Source organism: Ursus arctos, unplaced genomic scaffold, assembly GCF_023065955.2.
Source record: "Ursus arctos isolate Adak ecotype North America unplaced genomic scaffold, UrsArc2.0 scaffold_12, whole genome shotgun sequence".
Classification (NCBI taxonomy): Eukaryota; Metazoa; Chordata; class Mammalia; order Carnivora; family Ursidae; genus Ursus; species Ursus arctos.
The window spans coordinates 12,549,290-12,575,147 of NW_026622786.1; the positions used below are offsets into that span (position 1 = coordinate 12,549,290).

Genomic DNA, 25,858 nt, shown 5'->3' on the forward strand with positions numbered 1-25,858 from the left:
CACTCAGGTGGGCTAGAACTCAGATTCTCCCAGCCCTGTAAAAACTCTGGAAATTGCTAACCTCAGAGCTCCCAGAGAATCTCTGCCTGGCCATGTGGAATCTCATCTTACACATCTTCAGCTCAGTATTCAGCAACAGAGTCAAGCGGGCACCTATGCAGATGGTTTGAGCTCCTTGTCTTCACAGCTCTCTCCTCTCTGACACCCTGGCCTGCAAATCTCAGGCACCTCAGACTTCTTGAACTCAGCTTTCTGTCTCCTCAACTCAGAAGCCTCTGTACTCCGCCTGGGCTTTCCCTCCCTGTACTATGGCCCAGAAAGTGGCTCCAGGCAGAAGGCTGATGAAACCATAGGATTTCTTTGTGGGCAGTCTCCTCCGCACTTCTATTAGGGATCATAGGCTTATCCTTTCGACAATGCAGTATCTGACAATGGTAGAAGTCTTTCTTTCTCTTATTAATTTTGTTGCTCAAATTGTTTCAGATCTTGTCAGTGGGCACCCCTTCTAGATGGCTTTAAAAAAAAATGTGCTTCTAATATGTCCCCATCATTTTTTAGGCATTTACATACTTTCTGGGATAATTAGATGCTCCAAGCTCACCTTGTACTTTCCTTGCTCCAGACCGGGAATCAGAATTTTCTCCAAGAAGATCTGGTATCTTTTAGTAAAGAATGGTAATTACAGACCATTTGGTATGTTAACTGTTACTGATATACCACCGCATTCTTGGAGGAGTTGTGGACACTTCAGTGTGTCGGTTAATAGGTCCTGTTAGGATCTGAAAAGGCTGCAGCTGATTGGACCCTATGAATGAAAACCAAATAAACTATAGCTCCTTTCTAGGACAAAACCTCACACTGAGGAGAAACTACAAAACTAGGACAGTACAAGTAAATTTAAAAGAAGATCCAAGTAAAAGTGCAGAGTACAGCAGAAAGTACAAGTACATATTTTTATTGACTTGTTTTAACAAGGGAAGAGGGAGCTCTAGAGCTATGAAACTAAAAATGCTACCCTGAGACACCTCACGCAGGCAAAGTACCAAGTTACTTATAAGGGAATGAAAATCCGATTGTTTTCAGACTTGTAAAGAGCAACGCTCTCTTTATGCCAGAAGACAATCAGATAATCGACTAATAGAATTAAGATAATCAAGGAAAGAAAATATAAGGCAAAGATTTCATATATATCCAAACAAACTTGAAAGTATAAAGGCCATAGACCAACTATGATGATCCTCTGACTCTTTCCTGGGAAATCTAGTAGAGAAGATGCTTTAGAAAACCACAGTCATGGAAGAAACAGCAACATAAGCATTGGTAGTTACATTTGATGTGTATTTACCCACAGAATAAAGAATAACGATGATAATAAAGGGGAGAGTGCACTATGTAATGGCTGTCTGTTTTGTTATTATAGACACAGGTCAAGTACCAAAATAACAGTGGAATTGAGGAAAGCATATGTGAAGTGGAGCAAGCTTGCTGATTATCTTTGGGGTAAAAAAATGTATATTATTTCAAGTCAGATGATGGGAGAGAGAAGGAAGGAGTAAGAAGCAATAACTGGATCACTTAATATTGTTCACAGTTGGGGAAAAAACAAAAAAAGGAAGGGAGGAGGAACAGAGTATTATATAAAAGTGTAAAGGTAGCCATTAGAACAAAGGTACAAACCTTTCTAAAAAGAGAGATCAAATAAAATGGACTAGGCGGTGAAAGCCTATTTATATAAATGATGTGCGTATGGGTAAAATAGGAAACCATGACAAAACGCAGACTAAAGACATGGATCACATCAATAAATATAAAGCAAGTTTCACACTGGCTACAACGTCCAACACTATTTGTAAAACAAAGAGCTTCAGAAAGAGGAAAGAATAAAAAGACGGGCAAAGATATACCAGGCAAATGCAAAGAAAAAAAGGCAGGAGTTGCAATTCTGAAATCCCACCAGGTAGATTTACAGGAGGAAATCATACATAAAGAGTTGGATTTAAAAATAAAACCCAAAACATTTTATACCATGTTAAAGAGTCTGGACTTGTACTCAATGAGAGACTTTGAAGGATAAATTGTAGATGGACAAGAGTTGGACGTGCACTTACAGACCGGACGGAGGTGCGGATGCAGCTAGAATGGGGAAGAGGACAGACACTGAGGGCCTACTCGAGGACAGGTGGTTGGCACTCATGTTCTCATTTTAATTCTTAGAACTACATGGGGTGTCTCTTGTTATTCACATTTTATATATGGGGATTCTGAGGTTCAGGGAGATCAAGTAACTTGTCCAAGGATCAAGATTTTTCACCTAGCTCTTTGCCCCTACATATTATTATCTGTTAAAAAAAAAAAAAAGAAAAAAAAAAGTTCAAGCAAGAAAGGGGGAGGGTCTAAGGCAGTGCAGAAGGATCGGTATTTGAGGAGTATAATTAGGCACACTTGGTGATATACTGGACACTGTGTAAGAGTAAATAACAAGAAAAAGAAATAAAGAATTCCAGAGCCATTATAAGAGCTACTATCGACAAGAAGTTATAAATATATTGAAAAGGAAAACAAACCAGAACATTTTTTTATTGTTTACTGCTTTTTATTTTTCCCCAGACTTGTGCTAACTAAAGCCAAAATGTAAGCATACATGGTTTCTTGTTATGTGTTCACACACACACACACATACACACACACACACACACACGGCGTCCTTACAACCACCACCACCACCAGGTCCTATGAAAACTACCAAGACTGGAATAGATATACAAACATCTAGATAAAAATTCAACATGGATTACTACAAAGAAGGTACTGCATTTCCTCCTTTTTCCTTTGGGGGAGGGGCAGATTTTAAAATTAGTAATGTCCTAATAATTAATAGAAAAATGTTTATTCTCAGTGTACAAGGCACTGAGAGCGAAAAAAGCTTTCTTACTGAATAAACATTTGGAACTGATTTACGGAAGAAAATTTAGTTAGCAAAATGTACACAGAAAGTCTTAAACTCTTCAAGTCTAACGACTGTTTTTAACGTTACGATATAGAATCTAGTTTTTCTACTTGAAAAACAAAAACCCTGCATGTCCTTGGAAAACTTTTCTCCTTATCCAATTTTTGTTTCATCCTAGTGCCCCAACTCAGTCTTCCCAATTTGATATGAGATACTCTACTGAATTACTTCTACGTGTTTGATGAGTTAAATAAGGATACACTGGCCTCCTTTCTTTTATTCAATCTCATACTTACATGGAATGGTTCTCAAGTAGAGATTATCTCTGATCACTTGCTGCAACTTGTGGTCAATTGATCCTTTCTGAAACTGAAGACTCAGGTAATGTCGCAAATCTTTATTAATGACTTTACCTATGAAAAAAACCACAGAAGACAGAACACGTAACTGTTAGATCTCCAATTAAATATTGATGTTAGCGAGTGAATACCCTTAAACATTTAGCTATAGACAGGAAAAAGAAACCAGCGTATTTTACTAAAAACAACACTGTTTTCCTAAAAACAAATTATTATAAGCTATTATTATTATATTATAATTATATTAATAATATAATTATTATTATATTATTAAGTATTATAATTAATAATATATACCTATAGCACATAATGTGGGCGTAATTTTACACTAGTAGGGGAGGGACAAGGTATCGGTCAGAGAATATGACAAATACCCAAGATAATTTCCATCTATGGCTTTAAATACCATCTAATACCATCTAATACTGATAACTTCTGGGTTCTTACCATGTCTGCATCCCTGATCTACGTCCACCAAGCTCCAAAGCCATCAAACTCATTCATATACACTGCAGATATATTTGAAAGTCAAATAAGCACCTCAAATTTCAGATAGCCAAAACAGGACTCTTAATTCCACCCTCCCCCAATTTGTCCTCTGCTCTAGTTTTCCTTGTCTTAGCAAATAATGGCACCATCAACCCAGCAGAACAGACCCAAAAGCTAGAAACCATCAGGAGTTTCTGACTTCTCCTTCTCACTTCTATCCCTTGGATCCAATCCATTAGCAACTTTTGTCAGTTCTACCTCCAAAACATGCCCCATGCCCACTTCTCTCCATTTCCAGAGCCTCCACCCTAATCTAAGCCACCATCATTTCCCATCTCGCATTCTGCGTCAGCCTTCTCATCTGTCTCCCTGCATTCACTCTTGCCTCCTTCTGCACCACTTGCACAGAAGCCAGAGCAAGATTTTAAACATAACCCAGACAATCACCACTCTGTTTAGTAGCCCTCCCCCCCCCCAGTCTCCGCCACCATGACTTCTTTTTGCACTTGCAATAAAATCCAAAGTTCCACATGGTCTAGCTTTGGCCATCTCTGACCAAACCCATTCACTAACCCCCCACTACCCACGTTTCAACCTACACCGGCCAGCTCTCTGATCTTCTGAAAGGCCAAGTGGGGCTGTATTTCGGAGCCTTCTGTCTATCACTGACTGAACAGGCATCTTCTGTCTGTCAGAAGACTCCTAGATACAATGTGATTCAATAAGAGAATGAAAGTTTTTTTTCTTATTTGTGGGGAAAATGGGAGATAAAAAGAGGACTATTAGAGGTCTCAAAGAAAGGTTAAGCAGAAAAATAGAGGATTGCAGAAATCTGATAGCAGTGAATTTATAGTAAAGGCTGAACTTAAAATGAAAACCAAAGCAACCCAAACACTGTTCACTAGATAAGACTTCGCATGATTACAAAAGGGCAATGCTAAAACATAATGGATTACTGTATCGAGTAAGGAATGACTAGGCAATTAAAATATACTCTTTGCTTTATTTGGAACAGCTTAATTATGACAAGGATAGATAAGCCAAAAGGTGACTACAGATCAGTTCATTCTTTTAACTATTATTCCATAATGTAGCATTTCTAACCCCCCTTTTTGGTCTTTTCTCACAGGTATAAACAAGCATAACCAGATGAGAGGGTATTCATACAAGCAGGAAACGAGGGTGCTGCTAAAGTTTAGAGATAACATTCGGATCCTAACTAATAAACACAAACCAAGAAGTCCCTGTTTTGCCTTGCCAAAAATAGATGCTGAGGAAGGGGGACCCCTCTGTGATCAAAGAAGAAAGCCTGAAAGATATTTACGGAGATAACACAGAAGAATTCCTGGTCACAGAAATGGTTTCTGCCAGGCATCCAGGGGCTCTACCAACCCGAGTTCCATTTAGATGGAACCATATTATGCCATTTCGTATTTTTATCACTGTACTTGTTCATTGCTGGGTGGAAGGAAAACATAATTCATAATCAATACTGTATAGTCTCAAGAACCCAGAAATAGGCCCTCAACTGTATGGTCGACTAATCTCCAACAAAGCAGGAAAGAATATCCAATGGGAAAAAAGAGAGTCTCTTCAAGAAATGGTGCTGGGAAAAATGGACAGCCACATGCAGAAGAATGAAACTGGACCATTTTCTTACACCATACACAAAAATAAACTCAATATGGATGAAAGGCCTAAATGTGAGACAGGAAATCCATCAAAATCCTGCAGGAGAACACAGGCAGCAACCTCTTTGACCTCAGCCACAGCAACTTCTTGCTAGACACGTCTCCAAAGGCAAGGGAAACAAAAGCAAAAATGAACTACTGGGTCTTCATCAGGATATAAAAAGCTTTCGCACAGCAAAGGAAACAGTCAACAAAACTAAAAGGCAACCTATGGAATGGGAGAAGATATGCACAAATGACTCATCAGATAACGGGTTAGTATCCAAAACCTATAAAGAACTTATCAAACTCAACACCAAAGAAAAAATAATCCAGTTCAAAAAATGGGCAGAAGACACAAACAGACATTTCTCCAAAAAAGACATACAAATGGCCAACAGACACATGAAAAAAATGCTCAACATCACTCATCATCAAATACAAATCAAAACTAAAGTGAGATACCACCTCACACCAGTCAGAATGGCTGAAATTAACAAGTCAGGAAATGACAGATTGTTGCAAGCAATACCTGACTACTAGGTATTTTTACCCAAAGGATACAAACATAGTGACTCAAAGGGGCACCTGCACCCCAATGGTTATAGCAGCAATGTCCAAAACAGCCAAGCTATGGAAAGAGCCCAGATGTCCATCGAAAGAGGAAAGGATAAAGAAGACGTGATATATACAGATATAGATACACACACACACACACACACACACACACACACACACACACTGGAATATTACTCAGCCACCAAAAAGAATGAAATCGTGCCATTTGCAACGACATGGATGGAACTAGAGGGTATTATGCTAAGCGAAATAGGTCAGTCAGTCAGAAAGAGAAATGCCATGTGATTTCACTCATATGTGGAGTTTAAGAAACAAAACAGATGAACATAGGGGAAGGGAAAGAAAAATAAAATAAAATAAAATGAAAACAGAGAGGGAGGCAAACCATAAGAGACTCTTAACTATAGGAAACAAACTAAGAGTTGTTGGAGGGGAGGTGTGGGGGGATGGGGTAATTGGGTGACGGGCATTAAGGAGGGCACTTGATGTAATGAGCACTGGGTGTTATGTGCAACTGATGAATCACCAAATTCTACCCCTGAAACTAACAATACAGTATATGTTAACTAAATTGAATTTAAATTTAAAAAAACTGTATAGTCTCCTTTCTTATTGAACAAAAACATATCCAATAATGAATTTGTTAAATATTTTTTAAATTAGGTAGATGTGTTCCAAATGCTTTGTAATAAACACTGTACAAAAGCTTTGATAGATTATTATATAGGTGCTTAAAAGTTTTAGTGGTATTTGTGGATGTTCAGAGTTTTTGAATAGATAGAGAACACATCATTGTTTTTTCCCACTTAAAATAATATAGTACTGGCTCCAACATGTAAAAATCCACTATCCAACATATTTTCATGAATATACTTAGCTTGGATAAAGGATAATGCCTCTGTAATTCAAGAAGACAATCTGAGTCAACACTTTTTTTTTAACTCAAGATTTTCTTTGTTTTTTAATTTGAAATTTTACTATAAGATATGGTATGCTGAGAACTCAGATTGGATTTTAATCCAACTAAAATAACAGCCATTAAATCAGATATAATGAAAGACAAAGCCATAATAAAAGTCATAGATCACAAGTTACAGCATAAAGGGGTTTCTTAAGGTGGAAATGAAGTTAAAACACCTCCTTTCCTATTTCAAGGGACTACAAGATCTTAAGACTGAGAGGCCAGTTAAAGCAGAAAGAACTAGATTTGAAGAATGGTACCTAGGAATATCAGGGCTGGAACTGTACTCACTCTCAGTTACCACCCACAACCCCTGCTGGGGTTCTGGATGCAATGCCGAGATGAATAGTTGCCAAGATAAGGGTGAGGGGCAATTTCATAAATGTGACATTTTATTGAAAATGTGCAAGTCATTCAAAAACGTCGTCACACATCTTCAATGCTGGAGACAAAATATTACAAGTATCAGTGAAATGTCAATTATAAAAGATTAACAACTTCTATGTGGGGTTGGCATTCTTCCAGATTAATAATTAATAGTAAAATATAATGGATATAGGAGTCATCATGGACCTCCTTGCCTCAAGACACCAAAAGACCTTCTATAAGGGGACAGAATATTATGGTTCCCTCTTTGATAGGTTTCCAGGGAATTTGTTTTTAAAAAAAAAAAGTACAAATATCCTGATGAGGCAGATGACTGTGGAATTACCAGGCCAACAGAAACATTAACTCACAAAAACACTGCTGAGTATATCTACATTATCACGTTGTATATAAACGTCAGCCTTTTATTTAGGCAGAGTTTCACAGAAACTTGACATTTCAAGGGTATGAAAAACATTTACTTGGGGTTAATGCAGTTGCAGCTAAACAAGGAAGAGAAAAAGATTCTTCATAAGTTAGCATTCCTACCCAGCCAGGCTTTGCTCTACGTGTTAAGATTACTCCCTGATTTCTAAGTGATTTGTAAGTTTATTCATGAAACTTAAGAACAGATCTATAGATCTTACAAATACAGCTCAGGCGGGGAAGAGTCTGTAACTGAAATCTCAATCATAGGACTAAATCCAGACACTCAAGTTTCAACCTATAAATCCTTAGTCAAAAGAACGCATCACTACAAATCCATGCTTTCTGAATAAATGCGAATTAATGTTCACTGGAGGTTATCTCTGAGGAATGTGTGTGTAGAGACACTGATTGTAAGTTAGAGAAACCCTATGGCACGCCACCATGGGACTAGCCATTCAACAAGCTGTAAACCATTCTAATTGTCAACATTTCACTGCCTTTGCCATAAGGATCGTCTAAGAGACTTTGCCAACCACTTCCTAAAGTCAAGATGGTACGGGACTTTACTATTCCTTAATCCAGTAGCAATTATAAAACTGGGGGGGGGATGAGATGAATTTGGCATATCTTATTCTTACAAATTCACATTGATTCATGGTGATCATCCTATTCTTTTCTAAACACTTAAAATATTTTATATTTGTTCAATCTCTTCAAATTTTGCCACAGTTTCAAGTTAAGGAAGTAGACTTGGGTTTTTACAATCTACTTCACACCTTTTGAAAATGGAACGTTTGTCTCTCTTCAGTCTTCTGGTACTCTCCATATTCTCCATGATTTCATAAAGAATACTGACAATAGCTCTGAGATCAAGTCTTTGGTGCCTTTAACTCCTGGGAGGCAAAGCAGTTGAGTTTTGAAAATGTAAATTCATTTAAAGTGAATGAAACTTTTATTATCTTCTCATTTTTTTTAAATTTAATTTCCCCCATTTCGGGCTGTTTGTTTTCCTTTTGCTAGTTCTAGATTATGGAAGCAAAGTAAGAATGGTACGTGTCTGATTTCTGCCTACAAACCGCTAACATTAACAACATCTTGCGACAGTGAGCCCACCGCTTCTTTCCTGCTGCTCTTGCTCCAGATACAACCTTCAAAGCATTTTGTCTACTTGTATAAATGTGATTATGTGCTCCTTCCATTTGTCAATCATGTGTATCTTTTAAAAAATGTGAGCTGCTCAGAGCATTCTATGTCCCCAAAAAGAATTTCCTCATATAATTTTCTTTTAGAAATCTCTAGTCTTGGGGTGTCTAGGTGGCTCAGTCGGTTAAGCATCTGCCTTCGGCTCAGGTCGTGATCCCAGGGTCCTGGGACTGAGTCCTGCTTTGGGCTCCTTGCTCAGCGGGGAGCCTGTTTCTCCCTCTCCTTCTGCCTGCCGCTCCCCCTGCTTGTGCTCTCTCTCTGTGTCACATCGATCAATCAATCAATCTTTAAAAAACAAAAATGAACAAAGAAACAAAGAGCAGAAACAGAGCCATAAACACAGAGAACAAACTGATGGTTGCCAGAGGGCAGGGGGATAAGGGGAAGTGGGATAGAGCAGATAAGTCACGGGGATAAAAGGTACCACATAGGGAATGTAGTCCATGGTTTGTCAGCTGAGGGCCAAGCCATGGTTTGTTTTTACAGAGTTAGTCCTAGTATCTAGCACACAAAATGAGTGAATCAGTTGAATTTTGTATTTTTGATTTTTCATTTGACCCTCTCCATCCTTGAATACATGAATTTTAGAAGAGCTCACCTGATAAAGCACTTTTTAGTAGTCTATATACAACTTTATCCTAAACTGCATTTCTTTTTCTTTTTCTTTTTTTTAAAAGATTTTATTTATTTATTCAACAGGATAGAGACAGCCAGCGAGAGAGGGAACACAAGCAGGGGGAGTGGGAGAGGAAGAAGCAGGCTCATAGCAGAGGAGCCTGATGTGGGGCTCGATCCCATAACGCCGGGATCACGCCCTGAGCCGAAGGCAGACGCTTAACCGCTGTGCCACCCAGGTGCCCCCTAAACTGCATTTCTTAAACAATGAAACAGATTTTATTTTGACTACCAAAACACTAAAATAAACTTTCATTGAAGCAGCATGCTCTGTAAGTCTTTAAAAGTAGGTTTAATTATAGTTTATATGCTAATTCCTTAAATTCTGTTCTCTATTTATTAATATTTTTAAACGTATTCACAAAATGGTATCTGGCCATCCCAAAATACAAAATAAGGCTAAGTTAACCATTCATATCTACTGTGTTCTAGCACCCCTGGGGATAACAAATCCAAGCAGGAAAAAAACCCCCAAACCCTTCTGCTTTTCCTAGAGGGAAGATGTAGGAATGAGAAGAGGATGGGAAATAGAGATCACTAGGACTTATTTTAGAAGTATCATTATATATATTATATGCTACATGTTTTCGCCCCTCATGAAAACCTTTGGGGTAGGTGTTATTATTATTCCCACTTTACAGAGAAGGGGCTGAGATTTAAAGAGGTTAAGTAACTTGGCCAAGGTGACATCATTAAAGGTAGCAGACCTGGGATCTGAACGCAGTCAGCCCGGCTCCAGAACCTATACTGGAGCTAAATGGCTGTCCCCCACCTATCTGTCTCTATCTATATCTTTTGATGAATTCTTCTCTTGCATAAGCTTATGAGAGTACGAGCTTATAAGAGCTCTCTCATTAAGACCCTACCCTTCCTTGAAACAGCTGCAGCTACTGTGTAAACAAGGATGCACCGAGTCCTGGGTAGTAGGGGGTAAAGCAGGGAATGAGAGTGCACCCAAATGAAACCTGAACCCTCGCAGGGAAGATGAACATTGAAGAAGACTTTTCAAACACAAGAGCATTAGGACAGATTAGCATAGAGCACTGTGGGAATCTGCAATCTAGATCCTAAGTCAGGGCAGCCCGGGATGATGTCACCATGTAAGTTACACAGGAGCTGAAACCTGAAGGATAAACAGGAGCCAGCTGGGCCCAAAAAAAAGTGGGGGAGGGGAGGAGTTGAGAGAGTGGGACATGCAAAGACACTTACTCGAGGTGGGAAAAAACACAGCGCTTACAGGAAGGCAGAGAAATCCAGTATAGCTGGTTCTTAGAAAGTGAGGAAGAGTTCCCACAAGCTGAGACAAGAGTTCCAGGGACCAGTGGGTTGGCTAGCACCTTACAACAATAAGAACATCAACAACTTAAGTCTGACACCAAGGCCCTTAATAATTGCTTTAAGCTAACAACTACGGATATGTTCTCACTGGCCGCCTCTACATTCCGTACTTCAAATGCCATCTCATTATTTCTGTTCTGTCTTCCATCTCGACATTCACAGTTATAAAGTTGGAAGACCCATACCTACATAAACCTTTATGCCTCTGTCATTACAGGCACGTAGGAACTTAATGAATTTTTAAAATAACGTATAGAATTCTTACTCAGTCCCAAATCTGAAAAGCAAGAAATACTCTGGAATCCCTTGAGCCATTTCAGTTTTTACAACTAGTCAGTGTCCGGTACTGTCCCGAGTTACAGTTTGCAGAAACCCAGGCTGAAGCAATCACACAACGTTGCCATCTCCTGCAGAACACGGCTGCCACCTCACCAGTCAGGAGAAAGCCGCCTGCTTGCGGAGTTCACATTCAGTGATTTTTTTCCCCAGCTTTCTGGAGATACTATTGACATATAACACAGGTAAGTTTAGGGGGTATGATGCAATGATTTGATACACATATATGCTGTGAAATCATTACCACAATAAGGTTACTTGGCACCTCCAACTCCTCACATAATTACCATTTTTTTTGTGTATATGGTGATAAGATTTAAGATCTATTCTCTTAACTTTCAAGTATATAATACAGTATCATTAAGTTAATGTTAGGTACGGTCATGTTAGTTATAGTCACCAGTACTTACTCATCTTACAGATGGAAGTTTGTACCCATTGACCAACACCTCTTCATTTCCCCCACCCGCAGCCCCTGATGACCACATTCTACTCTCTATTTCCATGAGTTTGGCTTTCCCAGATTCCACAAATAAGAGAACACACAGTATTTGTCTTTCTCTGTCAGAGGTCACATTTTTTTTTTTGCCTATATTACATATTTATGGCAATAGGACATTGTTAAAAAGGGAGTGTCCATTCTCCACTGGTTCCTGGGAGCAGCCATCATAAATACACGGGTCACACTTCATCTTACCTCCCTGGGTCCTACGTCACCAGCAATCTGAGGTTAAGTCTGCTGCTGTGTATCTGGTTCTTGCCCTGTACACCCAAGAAAGGTTTTCCTTTTTCCCCTCCCTTTTTTTCCTTCCTTTCTTCCTTCCCTGCCTCCAGAACTGAGAGCGTAGCTAAAGAAACAATTGTTTCGTTTAGGTAGACTATACATCTGAAAAAACTCTGAACTGTACCTCACTAAATATATTCATTCCTGAACGCCTAATACTGCATATTACATGTAGAATTCAATGTTAATGCAGCATTGAAATTGCTTCATTATATTCAAATGATGTATAAGTAAAACACATTATCATGCTTTCGAAAAAAGTTTTGATGGTTTTTATTTGTTTAAATAAAGCAAGTATTCCAGTGGAGGATGTATTTGCAAATAACAATCATCTCTCTAAGAAAACCTCTGATGCATGGCCAGGGATCTGAACTATAAAGAAGAAGAGTGGGTGTCCAGGAGGAAAATGCCATCATACCTTTGCATGTTCTTACTTCTGAGGCAACTATACTGGTCATGTTAACACCCTGTCCTACCCTTCGAACCTCCACCTCCAACTAGGACCCCTACCGGTTTCCGTTTTCTGTCTACTCTACCTGGCACCCCACAGTGTTGTGTACATATAAATACCGTCAGAGCGAAAGGTCTGCACACTGGCCACTTGTCCACCTGCTCTTTGAAGCCCAGACCCAAGTAGAACTCTGAAGTCCGTAGTAAGAAGCCCCTGTTTTCCTCTCCTCCCTGCTGGTTCCTGCTACAGAATAGTGGGGCACACTTCGGCCTCCCTCACCGGGTCTTACGCCTGTGTGAGGTCAGGAACTATGTTTCGTTCCTCGCTCTTCTCCACGATGCCTAGCGTAGTGCTCAGTCAATACTTCTCTTCAACACACCAAACTGACACTTTAAATAATGTGGTTGCTATCCTGATAGACTTTTGAACGGAATCCATCTCAGAAGAAAATACTTTTACTGTAATTCTCAAAGACAAAGAAATCCTTTCGTAAAGCAGCAGCATTAAAACTAATGTTTTCAGTATAACAATGTGATCAAATGCTCATGATATATTTTAAGTGAGAAATGCAGGTCACAACACAGAATATTCATTGTGACCTCAAACTGAAACAATCTCAGGCCATGCAAATAAAAACCATACATAAGACGAACTCATATTTAAATACTTAACAATACTTAAAGTACTACCACAGGGTATAATTACTGGGTAATTCTTCAAACATTTTCTTTAAAAACTATTTTCCTCATGGTCTTTGTACTTGCAATTTTTTTTACAGTGAAAACCTATTACCATATTAAGAAAAAACTTTTAGAAACTAGATTGTATTTTCAAAAACTGTGCCCTTCAAAGGTCATTAGTGAAAAAGGAAGCATGACCCAGTGGACTATTATGACAAAAAATGTGCCAAAGGTCTATGTGAATGCTGAGACTATTTGTATAGGTTTCTTTTAATCATTTGTCTTTAATAAGTATTATTTTGGGGGCATCTGGGTAGCTCTGTTGGTTAAATACTATAATTTCTGAAGTTTTTAATCTAAAAGCTGCTTTTATCTAAATGCTTTTTCTTTAAGATATCAACATCTCGGGGCACCTGGGTGGCTTGGTCGGTTAAGGATCCGACTCTTGATTTCGGCTCAGGTCATGATCTCAAGGTCGTGAAATCAAGCCCCACGTCAGGTTGTCCGCTGGCTGTGGAGCCTGCTTAGGACTCCTTGTCTCCCACCCCCTCTCTCTGCCCCTCCCCTCCACTTACGTGTGTGCATGTGTGCGTACTCTCACTCAAAAATAAATAAATAAATAAATAAATAAATAAATAAATAAATAAATAAATAAATAATTGAGGTGTATAATAAAAAAATAAGTATTATTTTCACCATACTAGGTTAAATTGCAACCATTTTGCTTTTAACTGAAACTCTCAATTGATAAGCTGCAGAACTAAAATCTACATTTGAAAAATAAGACAGGAATCATCAATCTAGAAAAGACATGACAAAAATCACAATTTTCCCTTAAGAAGTCATTTATCAGAAAGAGCAAAGTAAAATGAACCTTCCTAGCACAAGAGAGTGGAAAAAATAAGGAATAACTCATCAAAAGTGGGTCCTTTTTTCTTTTTGAAGCTTTCATTTGATGGGATCGTGTAGATGCAGTACTTAAAGAAAAACAGTACTTGTGAAGTGCTATCCTGTGGCTACTTACAATTTTTTTCTTTGTGACACTCATGTCAGGAATCATTAGCAAACCTGTCATCATGCCAGATAACCAGGGCCTGGTTGGCACACCAATATTTGAATCACAGTATTAATGCTTCATGCTTTTGACAAGAGGGTACAAAGCCATCTATTGTCCCCTGTCGTTTTCCCTGAAAACAGAATAACTGGGTTCAGTAGCCTGCAAATCAAAGTTATGTGCTTCACCAGAGTGGCCAAGACTCGAGGTGGAAGATCTGTTACTAGAGTTTCACTGTCACAGCTGATCGAGACAGCTGAACGGGAATACAGATGGACGTGATTAGAGGTCTGACCAAAACAATGACTGCTAGAGAATTCATATTTTTAAGATGCATCATTATGTAAACAATCTCAACCTCTGGGTTTGGGTAGTAGACTAAATATAGTTAATCACTAGTAAAGAAGCAATTTCATAGCCTCTTTTTCTCTGATCGGTTCTAAATACAGGAATTTATATGAATCCTTAGAAATTTTCTAAAGTAGATTATTAAAGGTCCTACAAATTATAGTATACACCAAAAGTGATCTGACTCAAGCAAGAATCAACATTTATTAAACAAAATTATTTAAATATTTCTCATTTTCATTTCTAATCTCTATGTTTAATCTGGAACATATTTTAAAAGATTTTTAAAGTTATCCTTACAAAATATGGTTACAAAAAATGTCAAAATTCCAAAGAAACATTTTGGGGGTAATTGGCCACTTCTATGCACATCCCCCATTCAGATTTCTCCACTAAAAATCCTTTCCCCCACTCGCCCTACCTGTAAGGCTGAGTGAATCAGGACCTTCCAGAAAATGTCAACATCAGAAGATCTCCAGTCCCCCATTTCCCATTAAAGGATAGGAAGGAAAGAAAGAAGAAAGAAATCAACACCCCTAAAACTAAAACAGTGGCAAGAAATAAATCTATTCTAAAAGACAAAGGAATTTCTATAAATTCCAACATCAATTAGTCAAGAACTAAGAAACCACACTCTAAGAACCACAATCAAGACTACTAAATGGCATTATCTAGCTTGATAATCCCGAATTTAGGTTCAAGTACTAAACAAGAATCTTCTGAGCTACTGGCAGTATAAGTCACTTTAACCAAAAAGACCAAAAAAAAAAAAAAAGCAAAAAACAACAAACCAAAAACACAATTAAAAATCCCCCAAAACTCTGTCTCCAATACAGAACAAAATGAGGAGAAATAATCGAAAATAGAAGGAAAAAACCCTATATTGTAAACCTGAAACTAATATAACACAGTATGTTAATCATACTGGAATTAAATTTTTAAAAAAGTTGAATAAGCTATGGATATCAAAGCGGAAAGCTATGTAGCTATGAAAAAGAAATTAGAAAGACTATAAAAAATTAATCTGAAAAAAAAGAAAAAGGTTAGTCTCTGTCCATCCACCATTAACTTTAAAAGATACAAAGCAATTTGGACCATGCTGAGAAAATACCAGAAGCTGGTATGCAATGCTCTAGCTTGTAAGCCCAACACATTCTGCAGACTCTGAGGTGGACACATTCAGAAGGGTTCCAAAGACATCCCCAGCTCACGTGGGCTCTGGGAGGGCATAACAAGGCTGCAGGAAGAATTCGCTGGCCAAGCACTGCCATGTTTCTTTTGTCTTAGGTTCTTAAGTGGAGGGTGTAATGGTAGCAGGGAAACCTACTTCAAAGCTGCAGGCCAGAGTGACTTTGAGAGTGGAATGATACATGCTGATCTCCAAAATAAAATGTGTATGAGCTGCTGCTCCCCATTCCTAAGAGCAGGAGACAGGAAGTTCAGAGAGAAACAGTGACAAAGTTCCCAAAATGTAGCTGCCTTTTGCTCTGGCTCCCTAAGCCCCTGTACCTCACCAGACATCTGATGCTGTACACAGAGGCTAGACGCTTCTACATCAAGCTGGAGAGTTCGTGTGCTAATGATAAAAGCCAAGTGGAACCCAGGGACATAGGAAAGGTACTCAGGAAAGAGCAGTGATGGGCTTTAAGCAGAGAAATAACAAGTGCAGGCATGGGCATATTAAAAAGTAATTGGAGAATACACAGGGGGAGGAGTCAAAAACAGCTCCGGGGCATACAGTTAAAAGCTAAGAGTCACTGTCCAGGTGAGAAATGATTTAGATCAGTACTGGTAGCGGAGAAAAAAAGCAGACAGATTTGAGATTCACTGTATATACCCACATACAGGAAGAGATTTTCAGTACCAAACACCATCCTTCGAAGAAGCAGTTGTGGGCACCTGGGTGGCTCAGTCGGTTAAGTGTCTGCCTTCGGCTCAGATCATGATCTCAAAGTCCTGGGATCGAGTCCTGCATCAGGCTCCCTGCTGAACCTCTCCCTCTGCCTCTCCCCCAGCTCCTACTCTCTCTCACTTGCAAAAATAAAGTTAAAAATCTTTTTTAAAAAAGAAGTTGTCTTATATTTGAACCTTACAAAGTCTCAGATTACAGAATGATCTACAAAGTATTTTATTTAAAAAAAATACAAAGTATTGTCTGGAGAAGACATGTTAGCCTGAATCAACAACTGTTTCCAGAGAAAATCTGACACAACTGCTAAGTGGGGGGGGGGGCAGGCAAATAAAGTGAGAAGATGTAGTGATTATTCCTTGGGGTATGACTTCACAGTTGCATGTGGTAGATGTTATTGTCAAGCAATCTTACAATGATCACTTGAACAAAGTGACTCAGTCCATACTTAGGTTATGAGATCATGAATATATGCCAACAGAGAAAGTGAGAGAAAAATTTCTGTCCTAACTGTACTTGTGGCTGGGACAGTATTACACACGGATTTTAAAAACACAGTATCTCAAGCAACTTGGATGGAAGGGAGGAGAGGGGTGACCTGGAAAGCCACGTTAGAGGACTCATCCCGGTGCTGACAAAATACCCAAGATGTATGTTGCATGTACGTATGTATGTATGTTGAACAGCTGGAACAAAATCTGTACACGGAATAGTGGGGAAAGTATCTCCAAATTTTACATATATGTAACTAAATTAGATACTAAAAACAGAAATCAAATAGAAATTTGATTCTATCCCTCAAAGATTCATGCTGCCTCATCAAAAGATATTTTTTTCCAAGTGTCTTTTTAAAAACTGTGGGAGAGCTTAACTCCAGCGTCTCCTAATATTTGGATTTACGTGATATTGTGAATAGACCCCATAAGCCTTGGCGATCTGAAGAGTGACGGAAAAAGAGACAATAAAAAAGATCACTTCAGGTGTCTAACTTGAATCATCAGGTGAATTTGAATTCCATTAAAAAAAATAAGTAGAAAGGGGAAGGAACAGTTTTGGGAATCGAAGGAAGAAATTAGGTTATGATTTGGGGCATGTTATTTGAGATGCTAGTAGGGCAGATGTCACGTGAAAATATCAAGACATCTGAATTTAGAGTTGTAAATTGGGGGTCTTCAGCTCATGGGGATTAACTGGCAAAAACATGGCCTTGGTTGGGATGCGGGGCAGTAAGAATTTCATGCAGTAATGATAGGGATGTAAGTTGCCACAACCTTTCTCAAAGGCATAATGGCAATATCTAGAACATGTATTTGCCTATCTTCTGATGGAAGCGCTCTAGTAAAGCTCTCTTCACACATGAATGTAAACAAATGTACAAGATGAGTGTTCATCACAGCATTATTACAAGGAACGTGGGTGTCCAACTACAGGTAACTGGCGAGTAACTGTAAATGAGGAAACACACCTTCAAATACGGATGCATCACGGAGTCTGACCACATTATTGAGTAAAAAAGAGAAAGCTCTAGAATGGCCTTCAATGCCAAGTGTCATTTTTGAAACAGGTGCACACGTTTATGTGTCTCTAGGCAAAAATGTATTCTAAAACGTGCTCATCTCTGAATGGTGAGAGGTTAAATGACTTTTACCCTCATCTTTGTAATTCTCTGTTTGGTCTGAGAGGTTTATTTAAAAAACCGCAAAGCATACCATTTTTAAAGAAACCTGTAGTGTTTTTTCCCCCTTTTTCTAAGTGTTTAAGAATTAGAGCACAATATAATCTTGGAGGTAAACAATAAAAACAGGAGAGGAAGACCGCCCTGGCTGAGTACAGCTGGCTTTCAAATGTCGGGGCTGTATAACTAGAAACACATTGGCAAAGCTGGAGCACCAGCCCAGGCTCAAGACCAAACCATCAGGCTAGAGAAGTTAGTCCTGGTTGACCTATGCCTGTAATTTGATTACTGACATGAACAGATCGCTCACAGAACTGGTTTCTGAACCCCGACTCAGGGATTGAGTACGATATTGTGATTTAGGACACGTGGCTGTGAGACCACATCTTACGGATTTGTAAATTACATATAAGAAAACAGACCAGAGAAAAATAACTAAATAGCCTGGCTACAATAAAACATATTTCCCATAAGAAAGAAAAAAAAATAAAAAGATATGATAGAGATCAGCCTCTCCCTTCAAGTAAATAAAACCAAAGACAGGAGGGGAATAAAACAAAACACCAGCACTGTGCTGGTGTTGAGGCTATAAAAGTCAAAATGCAGTACGTGCCCTGGTGTTATGGTATCACAGACAAGGATAAACACATAACTAGAAAACGCAGCTAAGAAGTATGGATAAGGTGCACCAGAGTATGCAGCCAAGAGAAAATAAACAACTGTGTTTGATGGGGAAAGACAGTTGATCCAGGCTGGGAGTACGGATGGGGAGGATGGAAAAGGAAGCACAGCACGCATTCCAGGCAGAGGAAGACCATGCACAAGGGCATGGGGGTAAAAAGAGTGGCGGCTGATTAAAAAACAGGTCAAATATCTGGGACGCTCAGATCACAAAGCTTTGCCTGGGAAAATAGAGAGTTGGAATATTACTCTGTAGTGAAGAAGTCACTAAAAATTTTACCAGGGGAACCACATAGCCAGACGTGTTTTAGATGGTGCATTCTGGCAACAGTGGAGACTACAGAGACAAGAGAACAGCTGGAGGGCCCAGAGACCAGTGCGGAATGAATTTAGCCACAATCCAAGTAATACTGGCAGTAGAAGCAGTAATAGAAGAATCAACACAGCAGAAAATTGGATTGGTGGACCAGGAGGCAGGCTCAAGAAACATACACTGAACATAAGAAATTAACCAAGACATGAAGTGAATGCTTGTAGATTTGCAGAGTGCTCTAATTCAAATTACAGGAGTCCCTGAAGGAGAAAAGAAAATGAACAATTAATAAACAAGGAGTGTAGCTGAAAACTTGAAAAATTGAAAAGAAATGAGATTGGAAACAGAAAGGTTCCCAGTGTCTCAAGAAAAAGAAAAACAGGGGCTCCTGGGTAGCGCAGTCGTTAAGCGTCTGCCTTCGGCTCAGGGCGTGATCCCGGCGTTCCGGGATCGAGTCCCACATCGGGCTCCTCCTCTGGGAGCCTGCTTCTTCCTTTCCCACTCCCCTGCTGTGTTCCCTCTCTCGCTGGCTGTCTCTCTCTCTGTCAAATAAATAAATAAAATCTTAAAAAAAAAAAAAAGAAAAAGAAAAACAACAGCATCAAAAAGACACAAATATAAATTCTTTTAGCTTTTTTTTGGGGGGGGGGGATTTCTACACTTTCCAAAAGAAAGAGTAGATACTTAAAGAGTCAAAATCAAGAGAGATTAAGATGACAGGTCCATGGTGAAAGGCATGATGTGATTTGCTTGAAAACAAAGACTCTTTCAGAGTTGTGGGGTGGTGGTCAAAAAAATATTTTTTTTCATCTATCTTTTCTTCAGAGAACAAAGAAAGGAAAAATCCAGAACTCTAGGATTAAAGGTAAAAGAAAACCTTATAATTTAGAGCTGCTGCAGGCAAATGCTACACTATATTGCTACCGTGATGAAAAACAAAACAGGTGACACACAAAAAAGAAACAAGAGACCTAAGCAAGGTAACAAGACCAATAAATACCAGGAGCAGGCATAAGCCACAAACTGCCTTATTTTTCACAGCGGAAAGTCAAAAATTACTGCTTAATAGAAAAACATAAATTGATCACAATAAGGTTGGAAAAAGTCCGTGGTAAGTTCAAGGCTAACATCAATTCTTCTTTGTGGCCCCTCGAAAACATATATGATTATATCACCTTGTTACTGACATTTTGAGGCACTTTTATAATACACATGGTTGGAATTAATGTTTCTAAACTCGCCAAGAAATAATATGATTCACTTGTGCCTTAACCTCAGTAAATTTCACATACAGTACTTCATTAAACTTTTAAAACTAAAACCAAGCCCACTTTTGCTGCTCTTGAAAATACTATCTATCCTATTTAAGAGAAGCACAGAGGATGTTTTTACCACCACAGAAAACAAAATTATTCTTAATTTATCAGGGGCTTGTAAAGAGTCAGATAGGATTATTTTAGATATCTCATAAGACAAATTGGCAAAAAATCAAAGTCAGTGATAAGACTGAATGACCGTGCCTTAAGTTTTTGTCTTAAGTGTTGTTACTATTTTTACAATTAAAAACAAACTAGAAAGGGGTGCCTGGGTAGTGTAGTCGTTAAGCGGCTGCCTTCGGCTCAGGGCGTGATCCCAGCGTTCTGGGATCAAGCCCTGTATCAGGCTCCTTCGCTGGGAGCCTGCTTCTTCCTCTCCCAGTCCCCCTGCTTGTGTTCCCTCTCTCGCTGGCTGTCTCTCTGTCAAATAAATAAATAAAATCTTAAAAAAAAAAAAAACTAGAAAAAGCCCAAACACAAATATGTAGCTGTGAAGACAAAAATATATACATTAATAATGACTGAAAGGGAATTTGCAGACATGAAAACATGTTCAGTTCTATTTCTGGGATGCCGTGTATATTTTTTAATATAAAAATTTAATGAAAAACTGAGATAAAAAAAGATTCATAGTTGGCTCTATAAAAATGAAATGCAACTTTTTTAAATCAAAGAATGAATAATATTTAAGCAGTGAGGCTATATTTATGTGATAACTATTTTAACTAAATTGTCTAGTCAGTTCAATTAATAAATGAAGAAACCAATTTAACTGATTTTGTTAATGATTTCTAATTATTTTAACCATAATTGTGTATCTGTCATTGAACAATGGTACAAGTATTATAAAATTTAAAATAACAACTCTGTAGCAGTGGTTTAAATATTTTTGGAAAAACAGACTGCTATCTTCATAAACATGTTATGAGGAATTCCATGTATAAAAATGGATTTGAAAAGAGTCCAATTTGAAAAGCACTGCTTTACCAGTATGGATCTACCAGACTAATACACATGAGACTGTTTTAGTTCCCCAAGAGGGCCACAATATGTCTCAGCCACCTTACAGGGGGAAACAGAGATTTCTATTACTAACATGTTATATACTAAGGCTTCCCATAAGCATGATTGATTTAGTCTAAGATGGTATCCTGCTTTCCCCTCCATATAACTTCTGTTTAAATATAGAATTCTTTTTTTATAAATTGAAAAGAGGGGGGAAAGCCACTAGAAAAAAAAAAAAAGGCAAAATAAATGACTAGACCACAGAAAAAGAAATGCAATGACCTTTAAACTAAAAAGATACTCAACTCCACTCATAACAAGATAAATGCTAATTAAAACACTGAGATACCATTTCTTACCCGTCAGAATGATGAAACACTCGACACCATTGCTGAGGTTGTGAAAAAACAGGCATTTTTATACATTGTTGGCGGGTGCAGTGGATACCAAGAGTGGGATGGTGGAAATAGACCATGCCAGGTGCCCACCTTAAGAGAGAACATTGTCTATAGAGATTTTACAAACCAAAACTTAAAGCTGACTTGCTTATCATCATGTGCCAGTAATTTTTTAAAAAATATAAGCAATGAAATATTCCCTAAAAAAATCTTTTGTTGTTCCTAATTCTAAATAATTGTGCCTGTTGTTGTGTTTTAATAACATCATGCAAACTCAAATTAGATGTTTTTATTACTTATTTCTTAAACATTGAATTATAGATGGAAGTTAATTTGGAGAACTTCCAATTTAGCCTCTGATATACATGGACTCAATTCTACATATTCATTTCATAAATTAATTTTGTAATGTTTTGAAATGGTTCAAGCTCCATTTGAGCACAGTTCGTCTCAAGCCCCCACGATACAGTCCTGCACCGAAACAATAGATTCCAAATAAACAAGGACAGCTGTATGCTATTTCTCTTTTCTAGGTTATCTGTTTTTTTCCTGGTAGGAAGTTTTAGATGAGTTAATCAGACCCCAAAATATTTCCAGACAGCTGGAATCAGCCTCAAACAATGAATCGTAAAACACAAAGCTTTAAACACAGTTATTTAAAGAACAGTGCACGGAAACTGTGGTTAAGGTCATTAACTATACGACAACAAAATGTAAGGAAATAGACATTTACATAGGAGAAAGAATCAAATTTGGAAGAATGGTAGGAGAGACAACAAAAGATGCTGCTGTTTCTGTAAGAAACCAAAAAGGCAATGTTTACTTGAACGTCTGGTTATAAACTGGTGGATCACATAATGTCAAAGTTTACGATCATTCAGTCATTTTCTCTCGATATTGCAAAAGAAGAAAAACTTCAGGAGTTTTCAAATCAAATATAATAGAAATTTAAGATGATTTTCTGGCAGAGATATTTTAGTAAATATTTTCTATAATATACAATTTATTTTTAATTTACTTTTACTATCCATGATTATATATTGAAACACTCAATAAAAGAAAATAATGTTTCCATTTTGTTTCTATCATTATTATAGTTCATTTTATCTCATAGTTATTACTGAAAATAATTTTATCATATAGAAGAGTGATGTACTAAAAATTATCTGCTCCAGGCATCAAACACACTAGGTTTGCTTCTGTGGAGTATAAAATGATACAACCAGTGTGGAAGAAAAAAACAGGGACAGTTAGAGCTCTAGTTACATAATAACAAAGAGAAACACTGGGAGGGGGCGCTAAGCCAGAAATTAATAAAAATGGTTACCTACCATGGAAGTGGTGAAAGAACTAAGGTAGGGGCTGGGGATAGAAAATCAAAGCAAAATTCTAACTATGCTTTTTAATATAGTTTGACTTCTGAACCATACAAATGTTTTACACGTTCAAAAGAATAAAACCGAGGGGCGCCTGGGTGGCACAGCGGTTAAGCCTCTGCCTTTGGCTCAGGGCGTGATCCCGGCGTTATGGGATCGAGCCCCACATCAGGCTCCTCCGCTATGAGCCTGCTTCCTCCTCTCCCACTCCCCCTGCTTGTGTTCCCGCTCTCGCCGGCTGTTTCTATCTCTGTCGAATAAATAAATAAAATTAAAAAAAAAAAAAGAATAAAACCAAGTAAAAAATCTAAATCAGAAGGGAGAATGACGCATGAGAGACTATGGACTATGAGAAACAAACTGAGGGCTTCAGGGGGAGGGGGTGGGAGAATGGGATAGACTGGTGATGGTTAGTAAGGAGGGCACGTATTGCATGGTGCACTGGGTGTTATACGCAACTAATGAATCATCGAACTTTACATCAGAAACCAGGGATGTACTGTATGGTGACTAACATGATATAATAAAAAAACATTAAAATAAAAAAATGCATAAAAAATCTAAATCAGCAAAACTTAACACTGAAAACAAGTGGAAATAAATGAACTTAATTGCATATCAAGTTGGTAACATAACCACATGAAGACAAAAAATATTTCAGGTCACTTTTGAACAGAGCATTCTGACATCTATACTGGGATATATCCTAAGGATAATAAAATGGCAAAGAGGGGCGCCTGGGTGGCTCAGTCGTTAAGCATCTGCCTTGGGCTCAGGGCACGATCCCAGGGTCCTGGGATGGAGCCCCGCATCAGGCTCCCTGCTCCGCTGAGAGCCCGCTTCTTCCTCTCCCACTCCCCCTGCTTGTGCTCCCTCTCTCGCTGGCTATGTCTCCCTGTCAAATAAATAAATAAAATCTTGAATGAATGAATGAATGAATGAATGAATGAATGAATGAGAAAGAAAGAAAGAAAGAAAGAAAGAAAGAAAGAAAGAAAGAAAGAAAGAAAGAAAGAAAGAAAGAAAGAGGCAAAGAAATCTTAAACTTCACATGACGGTTGTGGTATTAATATTAGTTTATGTAATTTTGGACCTATTTTATTTGTACTGTATGATAAAACAAGCAGGTAGTTATGTATTAGGAACCAAGACATTCAGTGAAAGACCAAAAACACCATATTGGATTGTGGTATTAAATCTGCACAGGTATCAACATGAAGCCATGACTTTAAAAATACACACGCATGCAACAAACATAACTAGAAAATACACAACTTAATTACATCCACTAAAGGTAATGGCATCCCGATAGCAATGAACATCTCTAATGCTCAGATCTTGTTTTCTAAATACCCTTCTCCATTAAAAGGAACGAGCGTTCCTTGAAGAAATGATTGGTTCCAGAACTAGGACAGGAAGAGTATAATTGAGCATAGTTCATTATGTTTTTCTCAAAAGGAAAAAAAAAAACCTAATGAAGGGCTGTCAAAAAGGCACATAAGCCAGCTTTGAGAGGCTCTCCCCAGCCACTTGGGAGAATTTAAACATCAAAAAGAACAGTTACAACTGTTTATACCGGATGGAATGAATAAAAATCCATGAGTGCATAATGTTACTCTAAAAAGAGAGAGAGGAAAAAAAGAGCTCATGTGTAACCAGTGGTGGAGAGTATAACACCAACTTCCCTGTCCTCAAAACTTCACATTAAAAGTAAAGAATTATGCATTTATTCTGCCTTTGGGGGAAAGAACTGCTGTTCATCTCCAGCAGAAGAGGAAAAATGCTTTACATCAGCTAACAGATGCAGAAGAAATGATAGAATTAGCTACCACCCATGAAATAATTGGTTCAGGCAAGAATCATCAATGGACATTATGGCATGTGGTATGAAATTATTACCTCGCAGATTACTTGCTAATTGCAGAGGGGAAAGTATTATTATGACACAGAAAAGATCAAATGTAGTATTGCTAACGGTCTAGACAATCTGGCGTCCTCCTGATGCGGTACAACACGGAGTTCACAGTACCTCCTATAACGTATCCACATTCTCGTCCAAAACTTTCATCTGAACAGAATCAAGCCGTTAGACTTATGCTCCAGTTTACAGGAATTCTAAAGGATAGAGGAACAAAAGAAACAATACTACAAAGAAACACTCAGACAAATAGAGGATTTAGAACATTCTGGTTTCTTAAAAAGCCAATGCTCCCTTGTAAAACAAAATAATAACAGAAAAAGTGTGAAGATGTTCTAGAATGAAAGACTACAGAGGTATAACACCCAAAGGCAACATGTGACCCTTGAATGAATTCTGTTTGGGAAGGAAAAAAAAAATCTTTACAAAACATTGAGATAATCGAGAAATCTGAATATGGCCTGAATAGTAAGGGTTATTAAGACATTACTGTTAATTCTCCTAAATGTGGGAACGGTATTACAACAAGAAATGCATGCTAAATAGATAGGAATATTTTAGGAATGAAGTATCACGAATTTTGCAATTTCCTTTGAAA

The 25,858-nt window shown here is 38.1% G+C and overlaps 1 protein-coding gene across 3 annotated transcripts in view; it reads right to left on the reverse strand.

Annotated features, from left to right (window-relative positions):
- MAGI3 (membrane associated guanylate kinase, WW and PDZ domain containing 3) overlaps positions 1-25,858 on the reverse strand; it is a 234,163-nt gene that overhangs the window by 87,744 nt on the left and 120,561 nt on the right. For 2 of the 3 annotated variants that reach the window (XM_026483723.4, XM_044378631.3), the window contains exon 2: positions 3,244-3,360. In XM_026483723.4, coding sequence (XP_026339508.2) covers positions 3,244-3,360 — 117 coding nt within the window. Of the gene's footprint in view, positions 1-3,243; positions 3,361-25,858 lie in introns of those variants that run through there. The other variant, XM_057310354.1, reaches the window with a different exon arrangement.